This window comes from Lampris incognitus, chromosome 6, assembly GCF_029633865.1.
Source record: "Lampris incognitus isolate fLamInc1 chromosome 6, fLamInc1.hap2, whole genome shotgun sequence".
Lineage (NCBI taxonomy): Eukaryota > Metazoa > Chordata > Actinopteri > Lampriformes > Lampridae > Lampris > Lampris incognitus.
In genome coordinates, this window is record NC_079216.1 from 25,853,181 (window position 1) to 25,866,853 (window position 13,673).

At 47.1% G+C, this 13,673-nt stretch overlaps 1 protein-coding gene across 1 annotated transcript in view; it reads right to left on the minus strand.

Moving 5' to 3' along the window:
• anapc13 (anaphase promoting complex subunit 13) overlaps nt 1-9,853 on the minus strand; it is a 43,580-nt gene extending 33,727 nt beyond the window's left edge. The window contains exon 1 of the mRNA XM_056281244.1: nt 9,406-9,853. Coding sequence (XP_056137219.1) covers nt 9,406-9,504 — 99 coding nt within the window. The 5' untranslated portion in view covers nt 9,505-9,853. The remainder of the gene's footprint in view (nt 1-9,405) is intronic.
• Nucleotides 9,854-13,673: the final 3,820 nt, after the last annotated feature.

Consider the following 13,673-nt stretch of genomic DNA (forward strand, 5'->3'; position numbering starts at 1 on the left):
TAACCATAACAAGAATCACTGTAATGAACGTCATGGCCCCAGATTTTATTCACAACCCTCAGAATGGCCCTCAGTAAGTTTGGATTTGACACCCCTGCTTTAAAGACACAAGTAAAAACTGGCTCAACTCACCCTGCTCTCCCCTATATATATTATACATGTATATAGCGTTTTTTTCCGAAACCGTCAGTGGTGTTGAGTGCTCGACTAATGAGGAGCAGAATATCAACATGGATAAAGGAAAAAAAGATTTTAATTCATAGCAGCACAGGCCTGTTTCGTGCGTCTCACACTCATCAGCTGCTAATGTTTTTTTGACACAGAATCACACAGTTACGTTGCCCAGCGTCACGACCCTAATTACGGTAGGACAGTGACCAATCAGATGGGGAAACATTCAAATTATAACAGCCAATGGGGTAGGTACTTATGATGCACAGCAACCAATGATGGGGTAGAAAACATTACAACCAATGGGACTTGGGTTTTTTTTTTAAAAGCATTAAGGGCCAGGGCACTGTTGAAATGGTTGAATTGAATTTAGGGGCCAGGACACTGTTGAAATGGCGTACATTAAAAATATTAAAAATATAACAAGGTAACTTATCTGCTCATATATTTTTGTAATGTGTGTGTGGTGTTAGTGTGTGTGTGTATTAGTTAGTGTAGATAGCGGGACCGAAAACTAAAGCATTTATGATCCTAATTCTTTTTCGAGGGGGTAGGTATTGTCTCAGAGAGTAAGGGAAAAATCCCAGAAAATTTAATTATGCATAATTATGCAAAATATGCATTTTTCTAAAAAATGGCTAAAAAACACTTTTCTCGGCATTTCAGATGATTCTGAGCATCTTTGATTTTTTCAACTATATAAAAAAACTAGAAGAACTCCGCTACACTGTAGCGGTTTGGTTATCCACCCGTCTAAATCTCCCTCCTCTTCATCCTGCCAGTTTACCGCCTTCCCCCTGCCACTAACCCCCCCCCCACTCCAACTCCCTCCCCCCAAATGCTCAGAATCATCTGAAATGCTGAGAAAAGTAGTTTTTAGACATTTTAGAAAATGCATATTTTGCATAATTATTATAATTACATTTTAATTTTCTGGTCCTCTCTGGAACAATACCTACCACCTCCAAAAGAAATTAGGATCATAAGTGCATTTTTGCAAAAATGAATTTATTTTGCATAATGCCAAAACATTTCTAAGTCCCAGAATTTTTTTTTATATAGGTGAAAAAAATCAAAGATGCTCAGAATCATCTGAAATGCCGAGAAAAGTGGTTTTTAGCCATTTTTAGAAAAATTCATATTTTGCATATTTATGCATAATTATGCATAATTTTAATTTTCTGGGATTTTTCCCTTACTCTCTGAGACAATACCTACCACCTCCAAAAACAATTAAGATCATAAGTGCTTTAGTTTTCGGTCCCGCTATCTACACTAACTAACACACACACAGTAGACTAGAAGAACCCCGCTACAATGTAGCGGTTTGGTTATCCACCCGTCTAAATCTCCCTCCTCTTCATCCTGCCAGCTAACCGCCTTCCCCCTGCCCCTAACCCCCCCCCACTCCCACTCCCTCCCCCCAAATGCTCAGAATCATCTGAAATGCCGAGAAAAGTGGTTTTTAGCCATTTTTAGAAAATGCATATTTTGCATAATTATGCATAATTATTATAATTATTTTAATTTTCTGCTATTTTTCTGGTCCTCTCTGGAACAATACCTACCACCTCCATAAAAAATTAGGATCATAAGTGCATTTTTGCAAAAATGCATATTTTGCATAATGCCAAAACATTTGTCCCAGAAAAAAAAATTTATACAGGTGAAGAAATCAAAGATGCTCAGAATCATCTGAAATGCCAAGAAATGTGGTTTTTAGCCATTTTTAGAAAAATGCATATTTTGCATATTTATGCATAATTTTAATTTTCTGGGATTTTTCCCTTACTCTCTTGAGACAATACCTACCACCTCCAAAAAGAATTAGGATCATAAATGCTTTAGTTTTCGGTCCCACTATCTACACTAACTAACTAACACACACTACACTAACACCACACACACACATTACAAAAATATGGGAGTTGACTATGTACTCACCACCCGGAACACAATATTCAAAAACTTTACACAAGCTATTAAAAATGTGCTAACAAAATGTACATTGAACACTGAGCCCAAAACACCCTACACTGTGCAGTGTAAACATCACATGACGTTCACAGCAACCAATAGCAAGCCACATAACATATCACCTGACATGTCCAGAGCAAATCACAGCAGAGCATTTTAATTGCTTGCTACCTGTCACTAACTGTGCCCTAACTGCCCCTTTGAGGCCAATAATTGTTCCAACCAAGCATATTTCACATACATGACATTGCATACACAATAACATTAAAGGGGGAGAGGGTCACATTTTCCAAGGGGGGGGGGGATCCCAGAAAAAAAAATTAGGTGAAAAAAATCAAAAATGCTCAGAATCATCTGAAATGCCGAGAAAACTGGTTTTTAGCCATTTTTAGAAAAATTCATATTTTGCATATTTATGCATAATTATGCATAATTTTAATTTTCTGGGATTTTTCCCGTATTCTCTGGAACAATACCTACCACCTCCAAAAAGAATTAGGATCATAAGTGCTTTAGTTTTCGGTCCCGCTATCTACACTAACTAACACACACACACACTAACACCACACACACACATTACGAAAATATATGAGTAGATTATTATTATCTTCCTCATTGTGTATATGACATGGTTTAATTCAATTTAAGGTGCTTCACTATCTTCACTTCTCGGGGGATAAGCTTGCCAGAATCTTTCCCATCACAGACCCTGGCTGTCTGAGGTACAGCCATAGTCCAGCCTTGGTGGGGCACATGTTCTAGGCATGCCCCTCTCTCAACAGTTACTGCGCGCACGAACACACACACAAACATATATATACATATATATTCTCGTAAATCTGTAAACAGACCATAACCCCTGATTTTCACACAGCCATCTTTGGCATACCACCCCCAAACTGTAAGGTCAAAACTTTGCAAGCAAATGCTGCTAACTCGCAGACTTATTCTTTTTAACTGGAAGTCGAATAAAACTCCATCATTTTTGCAATGGTTAAGGAAGGTCCTGACCATTCTACCTTTAGACAAGCTCCCATACAAAATACATAAAACCTGCAAAAACTTTGCTTTGAAATGTGGGCCTTTCATAGACTTTATTGAAGGTTTTCCCTTTTGTTGAATGTACTATTTCACTTGGTTGTAACTACAACATTTATACAGACATATGTGTACACTGTTATATTGTCTTCAGAAACATAGTTATCATGTGGAATTGGAATAAGAAGAAGTCCCTGCATAGCACTTTTTTTCCCCGTTCTTGAGCCTTGGGGGGGGGGGGGTTCTACATGTTTTTTTCTTTTTCTTTTTTGTGTATCTTGTATACCTGTTCCAGAGAACTTTAAAAACTAAACCCATAGAAGGCTTTGGTAATTGCCTAGTCAATTGACGTCTGGACGTCAGTTGACTAGGCAGTCATTCAATGCGGCCTGGGACATGTGCGTTAACATTTCAAAAGCGATGTGGACCAATGAGTCCCAGGTAACCTCTGAATGTGGCCTGAGCAATCGGATCTCAAAATGCATTGAGGATGCATTGGTTGCATTCACAGCTGTATTTAGAGCTGTCCACTTGTGATCGGCTCACCAAAGACTCATGTTAATGCCAGGTAAAACAGCCTCAAAGAGGCCATCTACCGAGGAGGGGGGCTATGAGTAGATCTGTCATCATCTAACACTGTGATTACAGCTATTCCCCAATCCTCTGAATAGTACACATGACCATTGTAACTCGAATGGTCGCAGCAATTTGCATATGAAACCTTTGTTAGATTGCCAGTTTTGGTCGTCATGTAACTGCGCTGGTGGGGATACCTGCAGTCAGCTGAGACTGACGAAGTCACTTAGATGAGTGATGAAATGTTTCTCCCACCAGATGAACTGATTAAGCTTTCTGGCAAAGACAGGCTAATTATCAGACAGTGTACTCACTTTCACAAATGTGAGAAAGAATTTGCTTCTTGTTTTCTCTCAGCTACATATTGATTTGTGTGTGTGCATGTGTGTGAGAGAGAGAGAGAGAAAGAGAGAGAGAGAGAGAGAGAGAGAGAGAGAGAGAGAGAGAGAGAGAGAGAGAGAGAGAGAGAGAGAGAGAGAAAGAGAGAGAGAGAGAGAGCGAGAGAGAGAGAGTTTCTGATTCAGAAGGGTTTCTGGTGGTACTCAGCATGTGCATTCATTGCTCACCACTGTGATTTGGGCTCCTCTCCAATATTGGCCCCTAAACTCATACGTTTTTAGGCTTTGGTTCCAAGTACAAGTAATTCAGGGATTAGGGTTAAGTTGTACTTTATTTTATTTAAAGCTTTAATTTATTTGATACTGTCCTACAACAGAGATTTACAAAACACGCAGAATTTACAAGTGAAAACACCGATGAAAAGATGAAAGGAAAATAATAAAAAAAATGGTTTGCACTTTGGCCTAATATCAAGTGCAGACAATGGGAAAATTTTTTAACAAGTAGCTAAATACTGAATTATAAACAATAGGGCACTTACAAGCAATTAAAATACACTTGTTCATATTAGCAGCTGTCTAAAAAAATGAATCTACTACTACTACTTTCAGCTGCTCCTGTTGGGGGTCGCCCGAGCGGATCATCCGTTTCCATTTCTTCGTGTCTTCTGCATCTTCCTCTGTCACACCAGCCACCTGCATGTTTTCCCTCACCACATCCATAAACCTCTACTTTGGCCTTCCTCTTTTCCTCTTTCCTGCCAGCTCCATATTCAGCATCCTTCTCCCAATATACCCAGCATCTCTCCTCCACACATGTCCAAGCCATCTCAATCTTGCCTCTCTTGCTTTGTCTCCAAACCGTCCAACTTGAGCAGTCCCTCTAATATAATCATTCCTAATCCTGTCCTTCTTCGTCACTGACGTCACTCTGCACAAGACAGCTGATGTTCCTCCCGGGGAAAGGTTGCCCACACCGAGACCTGGCCATCACCATTGACAACACCGTGGTGATGCCAACTCGGACTGTGAGGAATCTGGGTGTGATCCTGGACGACCAACTGTCGTTTGCTGCAAACATTGCATCGGTTGCTCACTCCTGCTGATTTCTTCTCTATAACATCAGGAGGATTCGCCCATTCCTTACCGACGAGACAGCACAGGTGCTCATCCAGGCTCTGGTCATCTCCCGGCTGGACTACGGCAACTCCCTCCTTGCTGGTGCCCCGGCGTCGGCCATCAGACCTCTGGAGCTTGTTCAGAAAGCTGCAGCTCGTCTGGTGTTCAACCGCCCTAAGTTCTCCCACACAACTCCCCTTCTCATGTCCCTACACTGGCTCCCAGTAGCTCCTCGCATCCAGTTTAAGACTCTGGTGCTAGCCTACAGGGGAAGTGAAAGGAAAAGCTCCTTCCTATCTCCAGGCCACGGTCAAGTCCTACACCCCCACCCGACCACTTCGCTCTGCTGCCTCGGGACGCCTGGTTGCCCCATCGCTCAGAGGTCCCTGCTGCCGATCAACCCGGTCATGGCTCTTTTCTGTCCTGGCCCCACAGTGGTGGAATGAACTCCGCACTGATGTCAGGACAGCGGAGTCGCTGCCCATCTTTCGGCGCAGGTTGAAAACTCGACTCTTCAAGAACTACTGCCCTGTTCCTTGTTCTTAGCACTTACTGTAGTCATTTAAAAAACAAAAAAATCTCTTTCTTGCGCTTTTACTTTAGCACTGATTTTGCTCTTAGATGCTTGTTTAGATGCACTTATGACCTCTGATGACTAGTAATTCTCCTGATTTCCTACGTTAAATGCACTTATTGTAAGTCGCTTTGGATAAAAACGTCAGCTAAATGGCTGTAATGTAATGTAATGTCACTCCCAGTGAAAATCTTAGCATCTTCAACTCTGCCACCTCAAAGTCCGCCTCCTGTCTTTTCATCAGTGCCACTGTCTCCAAACCATATAACACATATGTCTAAAATATGTCTAAAAAATGAATAACTGTCTTATTAATATAGCTTTCGAAGTTGTATCTTGCGCATTCTTCCTATTTTGTAATCTAAGATTACTTTCCTTATAATAGAATTTACAAAACTAGAGTGTGTTTAGATCAAAATATTTGGCATAACCCTAACCATTTATGTGCCAAAACTTCAGAGGCCTTATGAAATCTTGTTGCCCCTGTTCTGTTGGCTGCAGCAGGGTCTTTCTCTCGCTGCCTGATCAAAGTCAACTGTGCGCACGCGTCACTCACATCTAAGGGGGACTCAGATAGGGCAACGGCAAAGAGCAGCGTTGGTCGAGCAAGATAGAGAGTGAATGAAGAGAGGGAGCGGCAATAGCGAGAACAAAGATTTTTCAAAGATTTTGAATCACTGCAACCGTAAGAGTTTCTTGATCATACAGCCATAACTGTGCACAACAAATATTAGGCTGATAGGACCAGTAGTATGCGAGAGATTAGCTGTGGACACACACACACACACACACACACACACACACACACACACACACACACACACACACACACACACACACACACTGCACGGTGGCCCAGTGGTTAGCACTGCTGCCTCACAGCAAGCAGGTGCTGGGTTTGAACCCCAGGCTGTACTTTCTGTGTGGAGTTTGCATGTTCTCCGCGTGTCTGCGTGGGTTTCTTCCGGGTGCTCCAGTATCCTTCCACCATCAAAAAGACATGCATGTTAGGGTAAATACTCCTGACTGTGCCCCTGACCAAGGCAATGGAAAGAAGAGCTGGAGTTGGTCCCCGGGTGCTGCAGCTGCCCACTGCTCCTGCTGTCGGTGGGGACATTGTCAGCTCAGTGGTACAGCGTCCTGGTGACTCCTAGCTTGTGCTCCAGTGGATGACGAGAGTCAAACCTTAAGTACTGATCAGTATGTGTTGGTTTGCAGTAAACATCAACAATCAAATGTCCGCTATCACGAATTGCAATTACACAGTCTATGAAGGGTAACCTGTCATTTTTCACATCCTCACCGGTGAACGCGATGTGGTTGTCCACAGAGTAAATGTGGTCGGTGAAATGTGGTACATCCTGAGATTTAATTTTAACCCAGGTGTCATCCACAAATCTGAACCAATGGCTAGGTGGTGTCCCTGGATAAGACATCAGAGCCCTCTATTTCAAGTGGAAAACAACGTCACCACCAACACAGCAGCCGGGGAAGGGGAGAAATCCCACATTAAACAGGCCCTGTTTAAGTGCGGTTATCTTAACTGGGCATTTGTCAAAGCCAGGAAGACGCTCAAAGAGTGCACAAGCCAATCGAACAGAGAAGGACAACAGCTGCCTAAGTGTAAACCAGTGGTATTTCCATATGTGGCGAGAGTGCCGGAAAAGCTGAGACACGTATTTTCAAAACACCGCGTCTCAGTTGCTTTCAATCCCCAAAACACGCTGCACCAGAAATTTGTCCACCCCCAAGGATCAGGAATCAGGAACATTTATTTGTCATTTCATTTCATGTACGCAAGTACATGAAATGAAATGAAACATCGTTACCCGTACAACACAAAAACACATATCCAAACTACAAGAACACATATACCCAAACTACAGAAAGAAAAAAAAACTACGAAAACACATATATCCAAAAAAATCACTGTCCAAGAGAGCGAACGCCAGGATGACTGTCGGAACTGCTGGTACGTACTATGGGCTAGCACTTAGCTTAGCCTGCCCACTTCCACATCCTGTCAGACCGCTCTCAAGTGTTTCCTCCTCAGGCGTAGCTCCAGGTAGTGCCATGGTCCCTGAGCCCATTGGATGCAGCAGACCAGGCTCCACCGGCCAATCCAACGCCAGCTCTCCCAGCCAGACACCTCTGATACACCTCCCCGCAGTCCACCAAAAACACAGTCAATGCCAGGCGAGGCCGCTGCCAGACCGCCCTCGGTGTTATCGGAACTGCAGGTCTGCATGGGCAAGCAGTTAGCTTAGCCTGCCTCGCTTCTGTGTCCTGTCAGACCGCCCTCAACGTTTCCTCTTCGGGCACAGCCCCAAGCAGGGCCATGGTCCCTAGGCCCACAGGATTCAAGTTCACCCAGCCAATCCAGTGCCAGCTCTCCCAGCCGTCAAACAAAGACACAAACTTAGAGACAGACACGGACAAAGACACTGCATGGATGGTACTGGGTGAAGCTGCCACAAACGTGAATTTGCGCTGCCATCTTCCCATACCCGAAGCGGAAAAAATGCGGATCGGGTCCCCCGGCACAAACAGAGCAATATAGTGTATGATGTTAAGTGCCAGGAAGATTGCCATGACTTGTACATTGTAGAAACTAAACAGACACTGGCCAAAAGAATGGCAGGAGAGCTAACACGTCAGGCTAGGACCCCGCAGTCTACACTTATCTAAAGGCCAGTGGCCACTCTTTCAAGGATGAGGATGTGCACATCCTTATAATGCATATCCTGATAGGGAGGAATGCTGGTTTGAATTGGGAGTTAAAGAGGCCATCTATGTGAAGAGGGAAAGACCATCCCTGAACAGAGGGGGTGGGCCTAAGAGTACAACTGTCGCCATCTTACAAGGCTATGATTGCAAACATTCCCAAATCCTCTGTGAACAGCACACATGGCCTTTGAAACTCTAGTTGATGGTCACACTCATATTTCCGTATGAAATTGGTAATCGGTTTTGGTCACTTTACATCTGTTGCCATCTTACAGTGCTGTGATTACAACATTCCCTAGTCCTCTGTGAATAGTACACATGGCCTTTGAAGCTCTAATTAATGGTCAAACCCATATGAAACTGGTCGCTGGTTTCAGTCATTATGCAACTGTATTGGACTGTATTGTTTATAAAGGTGGGGATACCTGGAGTCAGTTTAGACTGAAGATGTCACTTAGTTGAGTGATGAACGTGTCAACAAACGTTGTATCCAGATGAACTGTTTCAACCTTCTTAGTGGAGCGTAATGCCATCCTCCCTGGTCTCTTAGGATATTTTTGTTTTACCATTTGGAACTACCAGGTGACAACCATAATTTTTGTCCAAAGTAAACAACAGGTAAACAATATGAAGGTGAGTTGGTGGGCGGTTATCCCATGATTTATGATAAAGTCGCATATAAAGTTTTAAATCTAGGTTTAGTCTTGCATATTTTATATTTTTACATCAAGACAGCAAAATTTGTTTTACAAAAGTGGAAAGTAAACTACATTTATTAATTCATGCCGAGAGTTTCAAAACTAATTTTCAACCATCGACGCTTCAAAACGTTGTTTTATATGCTATGTGGCGCAGATTGAACGCCGTAAGATGGTCAATATTTACCAGAGGAATGGTGACATCTTCGTAAGGTAGTCGGTCTTCCCTCCAAGCGTCATCGGTGAGATCAAGTACTCTTCCATCGCGCTGAAATTCACTGTCCATCTTTACGAGTAACAAACCGTTGGTAAACTAATTCATGGAGATTCACTCAAGCTAACCTTAAACCGGGAATGTACAATAACCCAATAGATGACGTTATTTTGCAGTACACGTTAACAAAATTATGTAAACTGGGTCGTTTATTACAACGATGCAAGGAAAAAATTAACAGTCGAGTACGGACTTCTTCGTCTTCTCCTTGTTCTCGTTCTTGTTCTTTGTCTTCTTCTGCTTGTTCTTGTTCTGCTTCTGCTTCTTCTTCTGTAGTTTGGAAACCGGCTTTCAATGTATGACTGCCACATACAGGACTGGAGTGTGAATCAATGGCTCGTAAGTAAAAAACATAAATAAATAAAATCTTCTTTCATCTTGTTCCCTAAATGTACAAAACACTAAATTCTCTCAACTGAGGCTCGTTTTTCTTAAAAAGTTCATTATATGATGCCAGGGACGTGCACATACATTTTGAGGGGCAGGGGCTCAAGCTAAGAAAAAGGGCACCCCCACCCCCACACATCCTGATGTCGGCACACTACATCTTGACACTATTACATAGTACAGTATGTCTAAACACACGCTCATTCACACGCACGAGTGCGCGTGCGCACGCACACGGACGCAAACACACACACAAACACAGAATTGTGTGCTATTTGTACCTGGATGAAAACTTCACTAGGAATAGTGAAGTAATATGAATATGAATCAGGGATAGTGAAGTCACCGTCCTTCAATCAAATTCAATCACGATCCTGAATTAATGTTGAAGATTAAAAAAAGAAACTCCACACTGTTATACAGTTAACACACTTTATTACAGGTAACTATTTACATGATCAACAAAACTAAATTAGCAACCTAATCTTCGGTATGTGTTAGGGTTTGTGGAAGACCCCAAGCGCACGACACCAGGCAGAGACGGGGTTAGCCGAAAACTGGCGTACTTTATTCCTTACGCGTACAAATAGTCAAACATAGGAAGGCAATGAGCGACAAGGAGAAAACGGAAAGTCCAAGGGGGAAAATTCGCGGGTAATCCAAACGGGAACACGGCAGGATACTTCCACGGGGAAACCTTGCAAGGGAAAAACATGAACCAAGGGCTGGGATGAGTTCGTAGAGAAAAGGACCGTGGGGGGAGAGCAGCCGCTACTGCGGGGAGGTTACAACACGAACTGACAACAGGCACGTGGGAGGCCACCAAACTTAAGCCCAGCCCTGATGACTAAGCCCGGCCCTGACGAGCCGATTGGCTGCCGGCGCGGGGTGGGCGGGCCACGGCGCGGGGTGAGCGAGCCATAACAGTACCCCCCCCCCCTCCACGGGAGCCGCCAGGCGACTTGGTCGGGATGGGAATGATGGAACTCAGTGAGCAGCCCAGGGTCCAGGATGAGCTGGCGGGAGACCCAGCTACGTTCCTCCGGACCGTAGCCCTCCCAGTCCACCAAATACTGGAACCCCCGTCCTCGGCGCCGGACGTCCAGCAGCCGGCGGACCTTCCACTGGGGGTGACCATCCACGATCTCAGGGGGAGGCGGAGCCGGGGCCGGAGGCATCAGAGGACTGTGGGAGACAGGCTTAACCCGAGACACATGGAACACGGGATGGGTCTTCAAGGAAGCCGGAAGCTTAAGACTCACCGCCGCGGGGCTGAGAACTTTCCTGATCTCAAAGGGCCCGACAAACCGGGGGTTCAGCTTCTTCGCGGTGAACTGAAGCGGGAGATCCTTGGAGGACAGCCACACCCTTTGGCCTGGTTGGTACGTAGGTGCTGGGGACCGGCATCGGTTGGCTCCCCGACTGGCGCGCTCAGCTGCCCGGAGCAGAACAGCTCTGGTCACCTCCCAGACGCGACAACACCAGCTCAGATGGGCCTGCACAGAGGGAACCGCCACTTCCGACTCCTGCGCAGCAAAGAGAGGCAGCTGGTAGCCCAGGGACACCTCAAAAGGTGAGAGGCCGGTGGCAGAGCTGACCAGGGAGTTGATGGCATACTCGACCCAGGGGAGGAACCGGCTCCAGGAGCTGGGCTTCTTGGCGGCCACGCACCGGAGGGCAGACTCCACGCTCTGGTTCATCCTCTCTGTCTGTCCGTTAGTCTGTGGGTGATAGCCAGAGGAGAGACTAACAGAGGCACCCAACCCCTTACAAACGGCCCGCCATACCTGGGAGACGAGCTGGGACCCTCGGTCCGAGACGACGTCCAGGGGAAGGCTGTGGAGACGGAACACGTGGCTCGTCAGGAGGTCCGCCGTCTCAGAAGCCGATGGGAGTCTGGGGAGGGCCACCAGGTGCACTCCCTTACTGAAGCGGTCCACCACTGTCAGGATCACAGTGTTACCCTGGGAGGGAGGCAGTCCGGAGACAAAATCCAACGCCACATGGGACCAGGGCCGGCTTGGAGTTGGGAGGGGCTGCAGCAGACCCGCGGGTGCCTGGTGAGAGGCCTTGCTGCGAACACAGATGGAGCAGGCCCCTACGAAGTCCCTGACGTCGTTCCTCATGGTGGGCCACCAGAAACGCCGAGCCAGAAAGGTGAAGGTGCGGTGGACACCCGGGTGGCAAGCAAACTGACTGGCATGGCCCCACTGGAGAACCCGGGGCCGGACTGCGTCCGGGACGAATAGGCGGCGTGGAGGGACGTGGCTCGGGGCAGGATGGGAGCGCAACGCCTGCCTGACCACGGTCTCGATGCCCCAGGTAACCACGCCAACCACCCTGGCCTCAGGAAGGATGGGAGTCAGCTCCTCTGTAGCTGGCTCCCTCCTCGGGTGTTGTCGGGACAGGGAGTCTGCCTTCGTGTTGCGGGACCCGGGGCGATAAGTCAGCGTGAAGTCAAACCGACTGAGGAAGCTGGCCCACCGTGCCTGCCGACCATTGAGGCGCTTGGTTGCCCGGATGAACGTCAAGTTCTTATGATCCGTCCAGATGGTGAACGGCTGTTCCGCCCCCTCCAGCCAATGGCGCCACTCCTCCAGAGCAGCCACCACTGCCAGCAGCTCCCGGTTCCCGACATCGTAGTTCTCCTCGGCGGGGAGGAACCGGCGAGAGAAGAAGGCGCATGGGTGGACCTTCTGGTCAGACGCTGACCGCTGAGAGAGGACAGCCCCCAACCCGGTGTCCAAAGCGTCCACCTCTACGATGAACTGCCTCTTGGGGTCGGGGTGGAGCAGGACCGGGGCGCTAGTGAACCTCTCCTTGAGGGACTGGAACGCAGAGCGGGCAGCCGGGGACCAGATGAACGGCTGGGAGGGGGAGGTCAGCCTGGTGAGAGGTTCTGCCACGCAGCTGTAGTTCCGGATGAACCTCCGATAGAAGTTCGCAAACCCGAGGAAGCTCTGTAATTCCTTCCGTGATGTGGGATCGGGCCAGTCCACCACAGCCTGGATCTTGCGGGGGTCGGCCCGGGTCTGTCCCCTCTCAACGACGAAGCCCAGGTAGTCAATGGAAGGGGAATGGAACCGGCACTTCTCTGCCTTGACAAAGAGCCGGTTCCGGAGGAGACGTTCGAGTACCCGACGGACATGCTAGACATGTTCCTCGAGGGTCCTGGAGAAGATGAGGATGTCATCGAGGTAGACCACCACAAACTCGTCGAGCATGTCACGGAGAATGTCATTCATGAGAGCCTGGAATACCGCCGGGGCGTTGGTGAGGCCGAACGGCATGACCAGGTACTCATAATGACCCCGGGGCGTCTTAAAGGCTGTCTTCCACTCGTCCCCCTTCCGGATTCGGACCAAATGATAGGCACACCGGAGGTCCAGCTTAGTGAAGACAGTAGCCTGGGTGAGGGGCTCAAGGGTGGAACTCATGAGAGGAAGGGGGTACTTGTTTTTGACGGTTATCTCATTGAGTTGGCGATAGTCAATGCAGGGTCAGAGGCCCCCGTCCTTCTTCTTCATGAAAAAGAATCCAGCTGCCACCTGGGAGGACGAGGGCCGAATGAGCCCCGCTGCCAAAGACTTGGAGATGTACTCGTCCATCGCAGCCTTCTCGGGGATGGTCAGACTGTACAGACGACTGCTGGGAAGGGGTGCCCCAGAGTGGAGGTCGATAGCACAGTCATAAGGCCGATGAGGAGGAAGAGATTGGGCCCGGGTCTCGCTGAAAACCTCACCTAGCTCATGGTACTCAGAGGGAACAGAGGAGAGGTCGGGAGGCGGGGTACT